Genomic DNA, 18,877 nt, shown 5'->3' on the forward strand with positions numbered 1-18,877 from the left:
CTACAACTGGGCATGGTGGAACCATCTTTGTTTGTCTTTACCCATAGGGTGGTGGCGTTGACACAACTTTGAAAATAGATCTTGAAAGATGCCGCTATCAGATCAACTTGAGATTTTGATATGTTGTAGCTCGGGAAAAGAGATTTCCAACAAATCAAGTTTTAGGCGAATCGGATATAGGGATCTTGAGATATCATCTGATTAGTGGATGAATATCAGGGAATCTATCTTAGGATCCGTGGATGGAGGCACGAGATCCTAGATGTTGGTGGATGGTGGTGGACCAGTGAATAAGTGGTGGTGGAAGGGTTATGGGTGATGGAAGGGTTATGGCAAGTGTTAAATAGATTGAAAGAAGGGGGATGAGTGGGCCGCCCCTAAGGGACTAGGGTGATTGGCCGGTCGAGGGAGGTTAGAAGCGGCGTTGCTGGGGATCGAGAGAACGGGAGAAAAGAAGATGAAAGAGACAAGGCAAAAACTCAATTCATCAATAATGACTCTATGGTTGCCATCCACACCTTTAGAGGCTAACCAAACAATTCAAAAATAACCCTAAATAGTACATTTTTGCCGACCGCGTTTGAACGCGCCCGATCGCGTTCGAACGCTCATATTTCTCACTTCTCTAAATTTGCGAATACAATGCAGGCATTCGTAGGTACGTTCAAACGCGGCGTTCGAAAGCACATTTCACACTCTCTAGATTTGCGAACCTGATACAGGCGTTCATAAGCGCATTCGAACACACTCCACCCGCGTTCGAACATAACATACAGAAAACTTACTTTTTTAGAATTAAATACTAATAAAATAAGAGACAAAGACATCCCTAAAGTGTATCCATGCTCGAGATGACATCGGTGAAATCCGAATTGTATCAATCGGGTGGAGTTAGAGTAGATTTGGGATGTGGTAAAGTGATCTAGGAAGGTGGTGATGGAAAGGATTGGTAGAGGAGAGAACAAAGATGAGTTTTATAATCTGACAACATCGTTATAGCAGTAGTGAGGAGGATTTCTAGATCGGTGGTTATTGTAGGTCTTTAATAGAGTCCAAGATGTTGTGCAAGAGTGGTTAATGGTTCAGCGGGTAGGGAGGAGGCAATTTGTGACAAAACATCTAGTTTACAAGATATTACCAAGAATTCAAAATGAGCATTCAACAAGTCTAGAAGATTTCGCACTTCAATCCCTGCAAATAATAAAAATATACCAATCCAAGATCAAGTGAAAATAACTTGAAATGAATAACAATCCAAACACAAGTTATCAAGCAAGCAAAAGTTCAAAAGTACTTAAGCAAAGTTATTATGTAGTAAACATAAATCAGTAAACTCTAATAAACTCCCCCTATGCCAACACTCTCCCTACACCAGTAAACTCCTAAACTCACCACACACCACATACTACACACTCTCCCCCTTTTTGACACAAATGCCAAAGATTAGGAACTCGGAAGGAACTGACGATGAAGAATCGTCAACACAGAGTTGAGGTAGGTGACGAAGGTGGCCTTGGTTTCTTAGTAACTGTAGCTTTGTTAGGCATTCTAGAGAAGGAAAAAAGTCGCAAGATTCAACATATGCCCAAAGCATACAAAAAAATAATAAGAAATCTAAAAATTCTAGAAACCATGAAGACCCTAAGTGAAATCCATCTTCCACTTGAAAATGCTAAGTTATCACGTTCAATCGCAAAAATCTGCGTTCGAACCCCCAATTCAGAAAAATCAGAAATAACCACGGGCCGTTCATAGATAATAGGTGAAGTGCCAAAATTATGTTTGTATCGCCCTACAGCCATTGATGTAGAAAACATTGAAAAAACCCCTTTTTTCTAAAAAAAAAAAGTAAAAAGTCTAAGAAAAAATCAGAAATCTTTTTGGAGATGCACTTCTAGAAAATCAAAATAGATTTAAGACATAGAATATGATAATCAAATGAAATAAGTCATACAAGATCAATCAAATCATCAAAAGCATATTATAATCAATTCTAATGCATCACTCAAAATTAAATTAATCTTGATTGATCATAACGATATGCATATGCAAGATAAGCATAGATAACATGAACTAATCTTATTAAACAAACTTTCCTATATAAACAATGATGCAACACAGTAGTCAAACTGACTTAGTATTGAAAATTTTGCACTTTTCGACTTATTCTCCATAACATAACAGGAATTTTTCCTGTATTTTTAGAAAAAAAAAATAGGTGCAATGATGGCTTTCACACATGAGTAGGTAGCCCTTTTCTTGTAGTACAAATCAAACAAAGTGTAAGAAGAAATTCACATCTATCATTTTTTTGAATTTGCTAATAATGTACTAAGTCAAACTAGACTCGAAACAAGACGGCTTTCATACTAACTCATTGTAGCCCTTTTCATTGATCTTTTATGAATATATTTTTTATGACTAAGCATGAGGTCAAACTGTGCAAATCAAAGTTAATAATGAGCTATTTAAAAAAATATTCATGATATCATGCTTACACAAGAATACACATACGTTATGAGTGCATTAAAATTTTTATTATTATAGAAGTCGAGGTAGTGACAAAATCAAAATTGAAACAATATACTACAAGATGACAAAATTGACTATAATAACTCATAATCAAGAGAAAAATCATATTTTTATGTCAAGAGTATATTATTGAATCTAGGAGTGCATCAATTTTTTTTAATAACAAAAACTCTCGACAAATCTGAAACTAAAATAAAAGAAAATTTCAGAGTAAAATAAAACCTAAAAAAATGAAACGAAATAATAAGAAACTCGCGAACTAAAACACAAATCAATCCAAAGCACAAATCCCTAAAGAAGTACGAATATACTGAAATCTCTGTAAATCCAAAGGTTTTGTAAACAAATCACCCAACTGTTTCTCCGTCTCAACATATTCTAGTGCTATTATTTTGTCTTGTTACATTTCATATTATGTGAAGTTCTAACAACATAGCAATTATCAGATATTCTAGATCCAAAACATATAACATTACCATCATGATCTAGAATAGTACAATCATTTTTAGAGAATTTTACCTCATAACCTTCATCACAAAATTGAATGATGCTTAATAAATTTGCTTTCAAGCCATTAACATAAAGAACATTTTCGAGACTAGGAATACCTGGAGTACTTACCTTTCCTTTATCTATTACCTTGGATGAGTTACCATCTCCAAATGTCACAACTCCCTCTTCATGTTCTTCGAGATTAGAAAATAAGGATTTGTCGCCAGACATATGTCTTGAACAGCCACTATCTAAATACCACAAGTCAGAATTTAAAGCTTTCAAGGCAGTATGTACAACATAACATTTCAAATCACTTTTTTTGACCCATATGGCCTTTGTTTTCATCCCATAAATAAAAGCACTTCTAGGTTTTTGCAAAAGTTTGCAATGTGGTCGAATATGTCCTAGAATGCCGTAATGATAGCATGTCGGAACAAAACTTTTTCTACTCACCTTTTGTTGAGGAGTGTGACTAGAGTTTACCTTTGGTACCGTCGAAGATTTACCAGTTTGTAGATTCAACTTCAGTTTAGAAGGATTCATCCAGGATTACTTTAAAAATGCGATTGATGGCTTCAGGTATTCTTCCTTTTGTATACCTGCAGAAACAAAAATAGTTTTATTATTATTTGAATTACCAGTCTATCCAACACCATACCTGTCTTTTCTAGAGATCTGAGCGTTTAGAATCTTGTCCAGTTTGTTCTTCCCTTTTAGAAATGTAACTTCCTTATGCAATCGCTCTAGTTCAATTTCATCAGCCTTCATTTTATTTTTCGCATTGTCAAGTTGTTTAGAAAGGTCTTTGACACGTTCAAGCTTCAATTTGTACTTCTCAAATTGAATTCTTTCTAGTTCAATTACCTTGAGTCGTTGAAGTAGTCTAAGATTGCTTTTCTTGAGTTTAAACGACTCCAGGTACAAGTCATTATATGTCTTTTGAATTTCAGATTCATCTTCCTCAGCTGGTAGCATGTCAAAATCATCTGTACTATCAGTATCAACAATAGAGTCAGTATTAAATAGAGAAGAGGCAAAGGCTACAAAGTTTTCTTCATCATTTTTAGAATCATCATCAGATTCATCTGAGTCATCCCAAGTAACTTTCATAGCTTTACCCTTCCTCTTTAGACAATTAGGGCATTCTTATGCAATGTGTCCAAAACCAGAACATTCAAAACATCGAATTTTATTTTCAGAATTCTTATTTTTCTGTTTGACATTGTTGTTGCTCACACCTGTATTCGAACTCACAGAATTCTTCTTTTTCACAAAGGCTTTGCTTTTCTCAAGTTTTTCATTATTCAACTTGTTTGGCTTTCGAAAGAATGTATTGAACTTTTTGACAAACATAGTCAACATCTCAACATCTAAATCACCTTCATCATCAGACTCCTCTAAATTTTGTTCAACTATGGATAGGGCCATCCCTTTGGACTTCCTTGGTTTTGAAAGACTGGACTCAAATGTTTGTAGATTTCCTATCAATTGTTCAACTTTCATAGAGTCGATGTCCTTACTTTCCTCAATAGCTGTAACTTTTGCCTGAAACCTTTCTAGAAGAGACCTAAGAATCTTACGGACAATTCTGTTTTTAGGAATTTTCTCTCCTAGGTTGAAACTGGAGTTGACTATATCACTCAGCTTAGCATAGAACTCATCAAATGTTTCATTCTCCTCCATACGTAGGGTTTCAAAACTAATAGTCAACCTCTGAAGTTTTAAAGGTTTTACAGCCATAGTTCCTTCATGAGTTGTTTCTAAGATCGTCCAGGCTTCTCTTGCTATTTCACAAGTAGAAATTCTTCTAAATTCTTTCGAGGAAACACAACTAAAAATTGCATTTATTGCTTTGCTATTCCAGCCAATTTTTTCAAAATCTGTCTTATCTCATGACTCAATCGGTTTCTCAATAAACTCATCATTCACCATGTACATTGGTGGACTCCAACCGTTCACAATGGCCATCCATACTCGCTTATCTTTAGACTTCAAATAAGCTCTCATCCTAGCTTTCCAATATCCATAATTTAATCCATCTAGAATAGGTCTAATAGATGATGGTCCATCTCTATGAAAATCCATGCCTATATGATCTCTCTTAAAGGGTGAGAGAACCTGCTCTGATACCAATTGAAAAAACCCCTAGACACACGTATGTATCTAAACACTAGGCAATGATATCGCTCGTTCGCTTAAGTAAAAGTCTGAAGAAATATTAAGAACGAAAGCAAAGATGAACGCCAAGATTTTAACGTGGAAAAACCCAAAACGGGAAAAAAACCACGGATCCAAACTCGGATCAAAACCAATCATTATGATAATAGCAGTTACAAGACTGACTCACAAAACAATCCGTCGATCCAAACGACTTTGTTCCTCTTAGTCTTGATCGCTAGAACCCATGATTCATTGCTTCTTGTGATTGAAGTCCAATCTCAGTAGCCCTTGAGATTGATCTTTCGTCTAGATAGCCCTTAAGACGAAAGATTAAATTCTTGTAGATGAGTAGAACCTTGTTCGTTGAAGAACCGATGTAGCCTAAAGAAGTCTCCTTCAATAATCTTCTTCCACTACCCTAGAGATAGGGTTTCATAATCCTTATATATGATATTCAAGATAGAGCCAAATCCGAGTCTTATCCGTACTCATGATTTTCAAGATAGAGCCAAATCCGAGTCTTATCCGTACTCACGAAAGTCCAAGATTTTCAAACTTCGTTGGTATGACTTCGAATGGCATGACTTGATCTCATCAACTTTGCTCCAATAATTTTGCAATTCTTCAAACCAGAGATTTTCTAGACTTGTGTAAAACTCATATACATGTAAAAAATACACTTAGAATATTTTGTACACAATTGCCAATAATTAAAAAACCTAACAAAGAGATATTTCAAAATCTAGTGTCTCAAGATTTGGATGGCTGGATTGGGAGATATCATCTGATTAGTGGTCAAAGGTCGAGAAGCATGGGAGATGGGCTCGCGAGAAGATGGTGAAATTGGTCAAAATGTGAATAACTCCAAGTAGTGGCTGAACATGATAAGGAGAGAGTGAAGAGGAGGGAGAAGGTGGTTGGTGCCCAAGGAGGAGGGGAGATCTGACAAAGGGAGGGAGGGAGGAGCCAACAGCCAAGAAGGCTTGCTTGGTTAGGGTTTGAAGGAAGAAGAGAGGGGAAATAGGTCGATAGGAGAGAAAGGTGATAGAAGGAACTTGATCAATTATCGAAAACATAACTAATCTAGGTTACATTGTGTAATGTATATTCGAGGCTAACTAGTTAACCCAAACCACATAATTAACCAAGTCCACATCAAGTCCAACATTTAACCAAACCGACTTACATAAGCTAAAATTAAACTAAACCAAATACAGAATTAAACAACTAGCTAGATAAGTAGCTCAAGCTATGAACCTAATATCCACGAGGTGGTCCAGTTTGACTCGGGTCATATTACTCCACCATAGCTCACTTTGTCCTCAAAGTGATGGTTTGATAAATTGCACCTTAAATCTTGCTTGACTCAGGTTCGACGGATTAGTCAAAACTAGTTCTGCTAGTTTAGCTTGATGAGTCCACTAACACCACTTGAACTCAAGCTCAAGAACCCTTGGTCCCTTTAATATAAGTTCAATTAACTTATATGACTCGAACTATGGCTTATCTTAGAGGCTTACATGACTTAATTAAACTTTATTAAACCTTTATAGGTTTACTACAATTGGGCTTTCCGTATACAATCCCAAGTACTAAATTATTCAGATTTAGTTTCCTATTAGACCATAACTTAAAAGTATATAATTATGATTCAAGTGCAGAATACTTCACCGAAAAAATTTATATTTGATGATTCTTACAAACATTATAAAGAACATTTTTCACTCCTAGTATGATGATTCTTATTGACATAAACATGGTAACTCTAGCAATGAAATAGTCTAACAACATTTGTTTAAAATTTCTTGCATACTTTGGCTTGTACACAAAAACTTATATTTGAAGGAACGAATAGAAGATTAAATTTAAGAACTAAATCATGATGTATCATCTATATATGATTTTTATCTCATGTGTCCAAGTCTATGATGCCAAAGATCATAATTGTTGAAAGGAAAAAAATATAAGATAAAATAAAAATATCTTTATTCATAGAAAGCAGATATTATTTTACCTAGTATAACCTTTTTCCACAATGGATCCATTTTTATTAATAATATCTTTATAGTAAACAAAGAATATATCGAAGCCATAATCACATCAAGTTTCATAATAGAAATAAGAATCTTCCCTACTCTAGAAATATATTAAATTTCATGTACTTTAAGGATCTTACCTTAAGATAAAGGAAGATAAACATTGACCACCACAATGCTCGTAAAAGAGTTACCTATGAACATCATCGTTTTATCTTCAATAGTTTTTGAGGTTTTAAATGTGCTCCTCAAAGGAATCACATGGCAAGTAGCATCAGAGTCAAGCCACCAAACTTTATCTACATTGATCATCGTGAGTTAAGTGATCATAACAATCATCATGTTAAACAACATTGGCCTCCTCTCTCTTTTAATTGTTTTCCCTTATGGTAGCGGCATGTTGCCTCATAAATTGCCCAACTTTGCCCCTAATATAGCAAAAAAAATTTCTTTTTATTTTCTTGAAGCTCGTTTTTAACTTAGAAAAATTCTTACCTTTATTAAAATACTTTCTCTAGTTACTCTCAATGTTTTTCTCTTAATTTTTAAGTATATCTCTATAATGAACTTTACTTTTAATTCGGATGTGCATTATTAACTTATTTAGAGTTAGAACTTCGTATCTTTCAAAGCACATTGTTTTCAGTGATAGTTTCTCCAAATTTCCCAATCTCACCAGCAAATTGCTATCCCAATAGCAAAGCATCATCACACGATTTGAAAAGTTGATTAGCTTGCTTGAGGACAGGTTTAGCATCAGCCATCTTAAAAGCAACATAAAAATAATAAAATCCAACATCTTTAATACCATACATTTTCCTTCTTTCTTTCTTTCTTTCTTTCCTTCCTTTCTTTCTATATATATAATTATTTAATAATTCTCATTCATAAAGCTCCTTCTAATGGAGGCTCTTAAGAACTTTGTCATGATGTAAGAGTACATCTCCTTATATAGGAAATTCAATCCAACCATTCTTCATTCCCAAGTAACGTGGGAATAAACCAAAGAATACATAATTTCCTTTTATGGGAGCTTACAAAATTTCTAGAGGGGAACTTGAATTCACCGATTGTCATTTTAAACACTTAGCTTTTATAAAAAAATATCCTACAGTATGCCACCTCAATATTCAATTATTTGAATGTATACTCTTCCTGCGTTTCATATTTGCTTATATATTTTAGAACAATCGATTTTTGTATTGAAGCCTCAAGTTATCCCTTGCTGATTATAAGCCAAGATACGACGCATTTAATAGACAGAAAGACATAACCACCGAAAAGAAAGATAAAGTACGTGAAAAAGGAACGAAGGTGTTTCCTTTTTATCTTTTTACAACTAAATTATATAGATCGATAGAATAAATAAAAAGACTAGCCATTGTTAATATATAAATTATAATTGGCTAACCCACTTGAGAAATAGATTAAATCCGAATAGGTCACGAGGCCAAATTACAAGCACGCGCTACCCACATGAAAATTTTCTGATAAACAGATTAAAATTTAACCATTGACTTATTTAGGCATTTATGTAAAAAAAAATATAAGAGTTTTTAAAGGAGCATTATGCGAAATATATATAGAAATATCAGCTTTAGAGGGATAATAAATGACTACTATAGATCAAAAGTATGCAAAGAAATATCAACTTTAGAGAGATATTAAATTACTATAGATTGATGGTTGGGTCTGTTGGCAGTAACAATCTGATTCCAAATAGTCACAAAAAATTTGTTCAAATTAAATTAAATGAACTCACAGATTACAGAATAAAATTCTGAATAGTCGAGTCTAGTGTTGGACACTATCTCCTTAAGACTAATTCGCCCTCCACCGATTGCTTCTGGAACAGTGGACGTCGGTCTCCTAGGATACAACGACTGTCTTACACTGGAAAGGAAGCAACTTTCTAATGCCTTGATTAAAACTGAACAGTGATGTACTCTCTCTGAAATGCAGACTCAAATTTAAAGACTCGACTCTAGAAGGAATGAACCAAGTTTCCTTCTCTGATGTTATGTCTAATTATGCAGACTGACAGCCTATTTATAGAAGTAAACAGGCTTGACAAAAAGATGCAAAATGTCACCGAATGGATGCACCATTTCGGGTCTAAAACTAATTAATAGTTACATTGTGAAGGGATGCATCATTTCGGGTTGGGTTCAACCAACTGACTGATTAACTGTTTATCGAAGGGACACACCACTTCGATCCCGAATCAAACCAGATTCGTGCGAACCGAACCGAGCCGAGCCAGGCGACGCGCGTATGTGTGAGTTAAGTTGCATAGTAACCTTTACCCACAAAATAGGTACCCTTTTTGGGGCCCAAAGCCCATAAGAAGTTTGTTACTTATAATACCATACTAACATTTCTTAAATATCCAATATGGTACTAAACTTACTTTTCTTTATTTCCCATTGCCATGATACTCACTTTAGAGCCAATTTTCATTCACTTCTCTTCATGGATTTGACTAAGTGAATATTTGATAATAAAGTACACTTTGAGCTAAATTAATTCCACCATTAAACCATCATTAATAATGTGTGGGCCCCACTTAAAACTTAGCTCAAAATTTATAAAATTCATGTCAAATACATGAAATTACCAACAATCCCCCACATGAATGAATTGGCTGAAAATGCATATGAAATGCAGACTTGATTGAGAGTACAACGAAAAGTTACCGCATCAGGATAGGTAGCTTTTGGCTTTGAACCTTCCATAGTGAAGCATTATCGGGTTTATTCGCTAACCAGTGAACATGATGTCTTGAACTGTTCAGCTTTTATATAAACCAAGACAATAATACTCACACAGCTCTTTTCAACACAGTCAGTTCTATATGTTGTGTCCATTTCGGCCCTGGACGCGCCTGGTAATTCTTTGAGTGCTCTAGAGATTTAGCCTAGTCATCTCATAGAAGCGGCCCATTTCACACTCACATAGGTGACCTCTTATTAAGAGTATCCTGCCATACTCCATTTGGAATTCCAAAGTATAAGAGTCATTAAAAGCATTGCTTACCCTAACACTTAGTACAAGTTTATCACTATGTCATCATAGGAAAGGTGTAGGAAATTTAATTCCTTAGTGATTTCAGATAACACCCCCACAACTTGGTTGTCCCTTTGAACCTAGATCTTGGGATCTCCAGTCAACTAGGTTGGGTTGCCGTTGTGTCGTTACTCTAGGTGGTAGGCTTCAAACCCACTCCCCTCGATGAACAATATACTTGATCTCTTGTTAAACCCTTAGTTAATAGATCCGCGTTGTTATCCTTTGATTTTACATAATCAATAGATATTATACCATTTGAGATCAATTGTCGCAGTGTATTATGCCTACGACGTATATGTCGTGACTTACCGTTATACATTTGACTCTGTGCCCTTCCTATAGCCGATTGACTATCGCAATGTATGCAAATTGCGGACACTGGTTTTGGCCACATAGGAATATATTCTAAGAAATTTCGAAGCCATTCTACTTCTTCTCCAGCCTTATCTAATGCTATAAATTCAGATTTCATAGTAGATCTAGCTATACATGTTTGTTTAGAAGATTTCCATGAAATAGATGCACCTCCAAGTGTAAAGACATATCCGCTCGTGGATTTGGTATCTTTTGTATCAGATATCCAGTTTGCATCACTGTACCCTTCAAGTACTTCTGGATATCTTGAATAGTGCAATCCATAATTAGTGGTGTATCTCAAATATCTGAGTACCCTAACTATCGCCTTCTAGTGATCACTGTCTGGATTACTTGTATATCTACTCAGTTTACTCACCGAGTACGCAATATCCGAATGAGTGTAATTCATGACGTACATCAAACTGCCTATTATCCGAGAATATTCTAACTGAGATATACATACACCTGTATTCTTTGTGAGATGAAGATTCACATCTATAGGTGTTCTGGCTATATTGCTACTATCTTTATCAAATTTGTCGAGTATTTTCTCAATATAATGTGATTGAGATATAACATACCCTTCAGTTGCCTTAGTGATCTTTATACCAAGAATCACATCTGCAACTCTCATATCTTTTATATCGAACTTGTTAGCCAACATGTTCTTGGTAGCTTTAATGACATTAATATTGCTACTAGTTATTATCATGTCATCCACATATAGACATATAATGACATAATTATCTGAAGTGCATTTCACATAAACGCATTTATCACATTCATTAATGTGAAAACCATTTGACATCATAACTAAGTCAAATTTTTCATGCCATTGTTTAGGTGCTTGTTTAAGCCCATAAAGAGACTTAACTAATTTGCACACTTTTCTCTCTTGTCCTGGAGCCACAAACCCTTCGGGTTGTTCCATATAGATTTCTTCATTTAATTCACCATTCAAGAATGTAGTTTTCACATCCATCTGATGTATTTCCAGATTATATAATACTGCAAGAGCAATTATTAATCGGATAGACGTTATTCTTGTTACAGGTGAATATGTATCAAAGTAATCTATTCCCTCTGTCTGTCTATATCCTTTGACTACAAGTCTCGCCTTGTATTTGTCAATTGAACCATCTGCTTTCATCTTTCTTTTAAATATCCATTTGTAACCCAAAGGTTTACACCCTAGTGGAAGATCCACCAATTCCCAGGTATGATTTTGCAAAATGGATTCAACTTCACTATCAATGGCTTCTTTCCATAAAGGAGCTTTAGGAGTAGACATTGCTTCCTTATAACTCTGAGGTTCTTTTTCTAACAAATATATTAGAAAATCAGGACCAAAAGACGTAGAAGTCCTTGCCCTCTTACTTCGTCTAGGTTCATTATCATTTCCTTCTTGCATAGACTCTTAGTCCTGCTTATTTTCATAAGTTCTTTTAAGAGAACTTATTTCTAATGTAGATTTATATGGAAATATATTCTCAAAGAATGATGCATTCCTAGACTCAATAATTGTATTCTCATATACCTCAGAATTATCTGATTTGTGAACCAGGAATCGATATGCACTACTGTTATGAGTATAACCAATGAATATACAATCAATAGTTTTAGGTCCAATTTTTGTTCTTTTAGGTACTGGAATTGCAACCTTTGCTAGGCACCCCCACACTCTTAAGAATTTATAACTAGGTTCTCAACCTTTCCATAACTCATAAGGTGTTTTATCCAATTTCTTATGGGGTAACCGGTTGAGAATGTGATTTGCAGAAAGCAAAGCTTCCCCCCATAAATTCTGGGGCAAACCAGAACTTATTAACATGGCATTCATCATCTCTTTTAGAGTTCTATTCTTACGTTCAACAATACCATTTTGTTGTGGAGCGTAAGGAGCCGTTATTTGATGAATAATTCTATTTTCTACACATATTTGTGCAAATGGTGACTCATATTCACCACCTCTATCAATTCTTAGCATTTTAGTCTTTCTGCTAAGTTGGTTCTCAACCTCTAATTTGCAATGTATAAACATTTCTAATGCCTCATCTTTGCTTCTTAGCAAATACACATAACAGTATCTTGTGCAATCGTCAATAAAAGTAATAAAATACTTTTTTCCATCTTTCTAGTTTGAACAAATTTCAAATCATATACATCGGTATGTATAAGTTCTAGAGGTTCTGTACTTCGTTCGATAGAATGAAACGAAGTCTTAGCCAATTTGGCTTCAACACATATTTCACATTTTTTATTTAAATCAATTTGGAAATTAGGTAACATGTTAAGATTAATTAATCTACGCAATGTACCATAATTAACATGTCCTAATCTACCATGCCAAATTTCACAAGACTCAAGCAAGTAAGAAGAAGATTCCCCTTTATTTATTTTTGGAGTTACAGTCATTACATTCATCTTAAAAATGCCATTTGACAAGTAGCCCCTTCCAACATACATGCCATTTTTGATAAGTACAAACTTATCAGACTCAAACACCAACTTAAAACCTTTCTTACTCAATAATGATCCCGAAACCAGATTCTTTCGAATGTCGGGCACATGCATTACATCATTAAGAGTAAGTTCTTTCCCTGAAGTCAATTTTAACGTAACCTTTCCTATTCCTTCCACCTTGGAAGTTGCTGAATTGCCCATGTAAAGTTTTTCATCTGTTGCAATTTGATAAGACGAAAACATCCACCAATTGGCACAAATGTGTCGAGTAGCTCTAATGTCTACCCACCATTCTTTAGGATTACCACCAATCAGGTTTACTTCCAAGATAATAGCGGAGATGTGCATATCATCGACATCAGAACGAAGGTGTTCTACTTCAGTTATATTGGCTTGTGGCTTCTTCTTTTCAGAGTTCTCCTTCTTTGAGTTCTCCTTCTTTTTTCTTAAGCGGTAGTCCTGAGCACGATGCCCTTGTTTGTCACAGACGTAACATTTGCCCTTGAACTTCTTTGTATTGCCATTTTTAGAGCCTTCGCTAGTATGCTTCCTTTTCTTGTCCTTGGTGGACTCCACAACATTTGCCTTTGACACGTACTGGCTTCCAATTTTCTTTTCAGCAGTACGATTGTCTTCTTCAATCCTCAATCTGACAATAAGTTCTTCAAGTGTCATTTCCTTGCACTTGTGTTTTAGGTAATTTTTGAAATCCCTCCAAGATGGTGGCAATTTTTCTATAATAGCCGCCACTTGGAATGATTCATTAATCACCATCCCTTCAACATGAATCTCATGAATTATTACTTGAAGATCTTGCACCTGGTTAATCACTGGTTTAGTGTCAACCATCTTGTAGTCAAGAAATTTACCGACTACAAATTTCTTTGCACCAACATCTTCTGTCTTGTACTTCTTGTCTAAAGAATCCCATAATTCCTTGGACGTTTTTACTGAACTATACACGTTATACAACGAGTTGTCCAATCCATTGAGGATATAGTTTCGGTAAAGGAAGTTGACATGCTTCCACGCATCCACTACAGCAACTACTTGCCTATCAGTTTCCTCCTTTCGGAGTTCAGGCACATCTTCATGTAAGAATTTAGCCAAATTCAAGGTGGTCAGATAAAAAAGCATTTTCTATTGCCATCTCTTAAATTCTGCACCACAGAACTTCTCAGGCTTTTCTCCATGAACTGTAGGTACTGGAGGAGCAGTGATAGGGTAAATAGTACTCTTTACTATTTCAGCCATCTAAAAGAATGAAATAAAATTAAAATCCGATTAGAAGAAAAGAACACTGATTGGAATCAGAGTAACTACCAAAGGACTGGTCTTAAGATTGTTGGCAGTAATAATCTGATTCCAAATAGTCACAAAAAATTTGTTCAAATTAAATTAAATGAACTCACAGATTACAGAATAAAATTCTGAGTAGTCGAGTCTAGTGTTGGACACTATCTCCTTAAGACCAATTCACCCTCCACCGATTGCTTCTAGAACAATGGACGTCGGTCTCCCAGGATACAACGACTGCCTTGCACTGGAAAGGAAGCAACTTTCTAATGCCTTGATTAAACCTGAACAGTGCTGTACTCTCTCTGAAATGCAGACTCAAATTTAAAGACTCGATTCTAGAAGGAATGAACCAAGTTTCCCTCTCTGATATTATGTCTAATTATGCAGACTGATAGCTTGACGAAAAGATGCAAAAGGTCACCGAATGGATGCACCATTTCGGTTCTAAAACTAATTAATAATTACATTGTGAAGGGATGCATCATTTCGGGTTGGGTTCAACCAACTAACTGACTGATTAACTGTTTATCGAAGGGACACACCACTTCGATCCCGAATCAAACCAGATTTGTGCGAACCGAACCGAGCCGGGCGACGCGCGTGTGTGTGAGTTAAATTGCATAGTAACCTTTACCCACAAAATAGGTACCCCTTTTGGGGCTCAAAGTCCATAAGAAGTTTGTTACTTATATACCATACTAATATTTCTCAAATATCCAATATGGTACTAAACTTACTTTTCTTTATTTCCCATTGCCATGATACCCACTTTAGAGCCAATTTTCATTCACTTCTCTTCATGGATTTGACTAAGTAAATATTTGACAATAAAGTACACTTTGAGCTAAATTAATTCCACCATTAAACTATCATTAATAATATGTGGGCCTCACTTAAAAGTTAGCTCAAAAATTATAAAATTCATGTCAAATACATGAAATTACCAATAGGGTCTTACCAACTCATGACAAAAATTATAAGTTTGATTCCCTCCTATAAACATTGAGGTCGATATGTAATAAAAAATTTTATTGAGATGCGTATGGTTTGGATTTTGACCCATTTATTAGAAGAATTGACCTAGTTATTTTCTATCTATATATTAATGACAGCTAATTTTTCGTCCAGCCTATAATTTATAATAATTTATAAGCTCACGATGAATAAAAAATAAATTAAAATTACCCAAAACCCATAACTATATAAAAAAACCGAAAATAATAACACCAGTAAGAGAAATAAGAATCAAAACCATCTAATTCTCTCTTTTTTTTCTTTTTTTCTATGGGCATCTTACATTTCTTCCAGGGCCACCATAATAGAAGTAATTTCCCCAAGCTCGGTTACTACCGCCTTGTATGCCATAACACTCAGGATGGTCAGCCATGAACTGAAGATTGGACAAAGGGATCAAGCTATTGTCCCAATCAACAATTTGCAAGTTTCTAAAATATGCGGCTCTATTGAATCCTTCTCCAGCGAAGCCGCCGCTGCCCATTTGCGTCGACGTGTGGAATCCCGAGGGCTGGGTGTTAACAATCTCTCCTCCAAATTGCACCATGCTTGCATGCATTGCTAAGTGGCTGAATAAAAATGAGGGCCAATATCCAACAATTAGCCCCCCGCCAAATTCTAGCCACCAGTGTCCATGCTTTGGATCCTAATTATTAATAACCCATGCAAGTTAATCAGTTGCAGGTTACAGGAGGTAGGACTTAATAATCTTCTTAAACATAGATGTGTGAATGTTACCTTCCATATTAGTAGGCTGATGTCAAATTGCCTTCCATTATACACTGATGTGGGTGAGATAGCTGCTCCAATTGCAATCTTGTTGTTTGTTTGAACAAAGCCAGCACAAAAGAGATTGTAGCATCCTGTCTCTTGATATGCATCCGTCTACGTACACCGTTCAATTAGATCGAAGTTAGGAATGCTGAGTTGGATGATACACCAAATATCACATATATTTATTAATTTGCGAAAAATTTGTAACACTAGTAAGAGTACATACTGTCCAGTAAGTGAAGAACCTAGGGCAATCATCTCCATATAGTTGTGGATTAACCTGAAAAAGGAGAGTAAACTAATTAAGAAACATGTAATTATTAATGTATATTGATGCATGCAACTCTGGAGTTACCTGCCATCCAGCTTCAATGGTGTTGAGATCATTGCCAAATGAGCCCGAGATGAGCCATATCTGGGACAAGCTGAATTCAGATGGGCTTGCTACTTTTGCTGACCATACATTTAAGCTAGCTTTTGCTCCGTAATATTGCTCTCCGGTGACATACCCCACTGCATGCTGTTACCAGATACGATGTGATGCAAGTGTTTCAAATTTACTACCCCATATATGAAAAAGGTCATATTTGAAAGATTTCTAATAATTAATTCGCTTTGTATATTTCGCCAGAATATAAGATTGCTAGCTTTGACCGTAGTTCTTGATCTTTTTCGACCCAAATATTTTCTGTCTCAAAACAGAAACTTGAAACCATTTAAATATGAATGGAACTAACAACTCTGGCGTAATGAAACAACATTGATTAGCCTCGGTCCTTGATGTTAGCCCAAATTAATGCTCTACATAAAGACAAAACCGTGCAGAAGATTTTAATATTTGAGTCAAATGCCTCATCTTGATTTCTCTTGCTGAAGCTTCTGCAGATGCATATGAAGTTATTTTTCTTATTCCATGTGAGCTTGGCTTCCCGTGCTTCTCATTGACATTTATATTTAATTAATCATACCAAGAGGCGAGACCCACTTCTTTCCAATGCATTTCGCGTCGGTCTCATCAACCTATCGAGAATGGGGAAGGAAGACTCTTTTTTGGAAGTATGCAATCATAATGCAATATTCCAATCCTTATTATTGGAATAATAAGAAAATTTATTGAGAAAATGGAGAAACTTTTTTCAAGTGTAAATCTTTGAAATGTTCAATTGAGGGTACCTCATGGCCGCCGCCTGTCGTATCGCGTCGCACTCTCCCTGCTGCCTTCCTTCCAAATCTTCCAATGGAGCTTGCTCTCAGTAGATCATCTTCCTTGGTCCTTCGTATCGGCACAGTTCCTCTGGGGCACGATTCACCAGTACTTCTCCATGCCTGGAGGATATCATCAAAGATACAACTCGAGTTACGGCCTCTGGGTCTCTCTGGTGAATCCTGTAACCAAGTGAAAAATATGTAGGCTATCTTATATCTTAAATGAAGGCTAAGCAATATAATGACCCACGAGAGGAAAAAGTAAGATACCAGTGGCTTTTGCCCCTTTAGCATTGGATGATCAAATGCGTGTTGTTGATGAGAAGGAACGCAGTCTATTAGATCTCCATCAGGACTCTGTGCAACAACAACAAATAGAAGTTTATTATATCACCAAAGAGGAAAGAATAGAAGAGATGAAACAGAGGATGTGGGTCTATAGGAAAACTAAATGCCTTAATTGTCTTCAGAGAAGGCCTATTGAGCCTTCTCAGGTGAGCTCTAATCCTCCTGTACTTTAAGAGTTCCTCACTGGGGTGGAGAGTAGTATTGGCTGCTGATACTGAGAGCACCTCATGAGCAAGGGCAAGTAACACTAATATGAGAATGACTGGCTTGCTGCAGCTAGAAGCCATCCCTGTCGAATTTGTTTTCTGTGATCCTTCTTCTTCTAGAGGTGTCTGTCTGTATGTGTGCACACTTGTGTGGTTGTCTTCTTCTTGTGGTCATATGACCCTTTACCTATTAAGGACTTCCTTTGGTTTTGTCCAGAGAGGCACAGCTCCCACTTCCAAGCAAACCTATTCATGGAATTCACTCCACCAAACTCCTCTTTCACTGCTTCCAAAGCCTAGAAGGATCAAATAATTGTTAAGCCCATGCTTTCACTTCCTCTAGTCTTTTATATTCTATGGCTAACTTCCTCTTCCCTGTTTCTCTCTGTGGGCCAGATTCAAATGCGATTGTAAGTGGGCTACTACTACTGACAGGACTTCAAGAATGAGCTGATAAAGTAAGAGAAAAGAAGAAATTGGGTGGGGTGTTCAGAGTGCTCTCCATGTGGTCATGGAAAGAGGAGTAATGAGGTGGGTGTCTTCCAAAGAGAAAGCAGTGATTTTTTTTTCCTTTTACTGTCTTTCTCTCTCTCTCTATCTCTCCCTCTCTTTCCGCTTAAAAAAGAATATTTGGCTACATTGTGGATGGAGAAAAATATAATGAGTGATTTGTGGTTCGAGTGCAAGCTTCCAGATCAAGCAAACTTTAACTTTCTCTTCTTTTTATTTCGTTTTAGTTTAGGGAAATATAATTCCACTACCCATGTGGTTCCTCCTCTCGTGTTTTGGTCATTACCCATGGTAGCAGAAAGCACAGCTCCTGGGCTCCACTTTCATTTGGTCTAGCTTGCTATATCCTTTAGGTTTTCTTTCTCAGTTTCCTAGAGCTGTGTGGTGGAATTATATTAATGACCAAAA

The 18,877-nt window shown here is 36.0% G+C and overlaps 2 protein-coding genes across 2 annotated transcripts; both read right to left on the bottom strand.

The window, feature by feature from the left end:
- Positions 1-10,977: 10,977 nt before the first annotated feature.
- On the bottom strand, positions 10,978-14,249 carry LOC140776984 (uncharacterized). Its single transcript, XM_073120883.1, has 2 exons — positions 12,992-14,249; positions 10,978-11,969 (listed from the first exon to the last, which is right to left on the bottom strand). The coding sequence occupies exons 1-2, from the start codon at positions 14,247-14,249 to the stop codon at positions 10,978-10,980; spliced, it is 2,250 nt and encodes a 749-aa protein (XP_072976984.1).
- A 1,403-nt stretch (positions 14,250-15,652) lies between these two features.
- On the bottom strand, positions 15,653-18,594 carry LOC140778314 (protein neprosin-like). The gene is made up of 7 exons (XM_073122958.1): positions 17,861-18,594; positions 17,676-17,762; positions 17,373-17,585; positions 16,555-16,719; positions 16,426-16,479; positions 16,164-16,310; positions 15,653-16,071 (listed from the first exon to the last, which is right to left on the bottom strand). The coding sequence occupies exons 1-7, from the start codon at positions 18,038-18,040 to the stop codon at positions 15,694-15,696; spliced, it is 1,224 nt and encodes a 407-aa protein (XP_072979059.1). The 5' UTR covers positions 18,041-18,594; the 3' UTR covers positions 15,653-15,693.
- Between the last annotated feature and the right edge of the window lie 283 nt (positions 18,595-18,877).

The sequence above is a fragment of the Typha angustifolia genome, chromosome 15 (genome assembly GCF_048772165.1).
Source record: "Typha angustifolia cultivar Huaian chromosome 15, ASM4877216v1, whole genome shotgun sequence".
Classification (NCBI taxonomy): Eukaryota; Viridiplantae; Streptophyta; class Magnoliopsida; order Poales; family Typhaceae; genus Typha; species Typha angustifolia.

Bases quoted from the DNA above. Each gene is read 5' to 3' on its own strand.
- LOC140776984 (XM_073120883.1), bottom strand. From the start codon at position 14,249: ATGCTTTTTTATCTGACCACCTTGAATTTGGCTAAATTCTTACATGAA. The intron at 11,970-12,991 runs GTAGATTAGGAC...TATATTTGTTAG, and splicing joins GTCTTGTGAAATTTGGCATG to AAAAAGAACCTCAGAGTTAT.
- LOC140778314 (XM_073122958.1), bottom strand. From the start codon at position 18,040: ATGGCTTCTAGCTGCAGCAAGCCAGTCATTCTCATATTAGTGTTACTT. The intron at 16,311-16,425 runs GTATGTACTCTT...CGGTGTACGTAG, and splicing joins GGTTCTTCACTTACTGGACA to ACGGATGCATATCAAGAGAC. The intron at 16,072-16,163 runs GTAACATTCACA...ATTAATAATTAG, and splicing joins TCAGCCTACTAATATGGAAG to GATCCAAAGCATGGACACTG.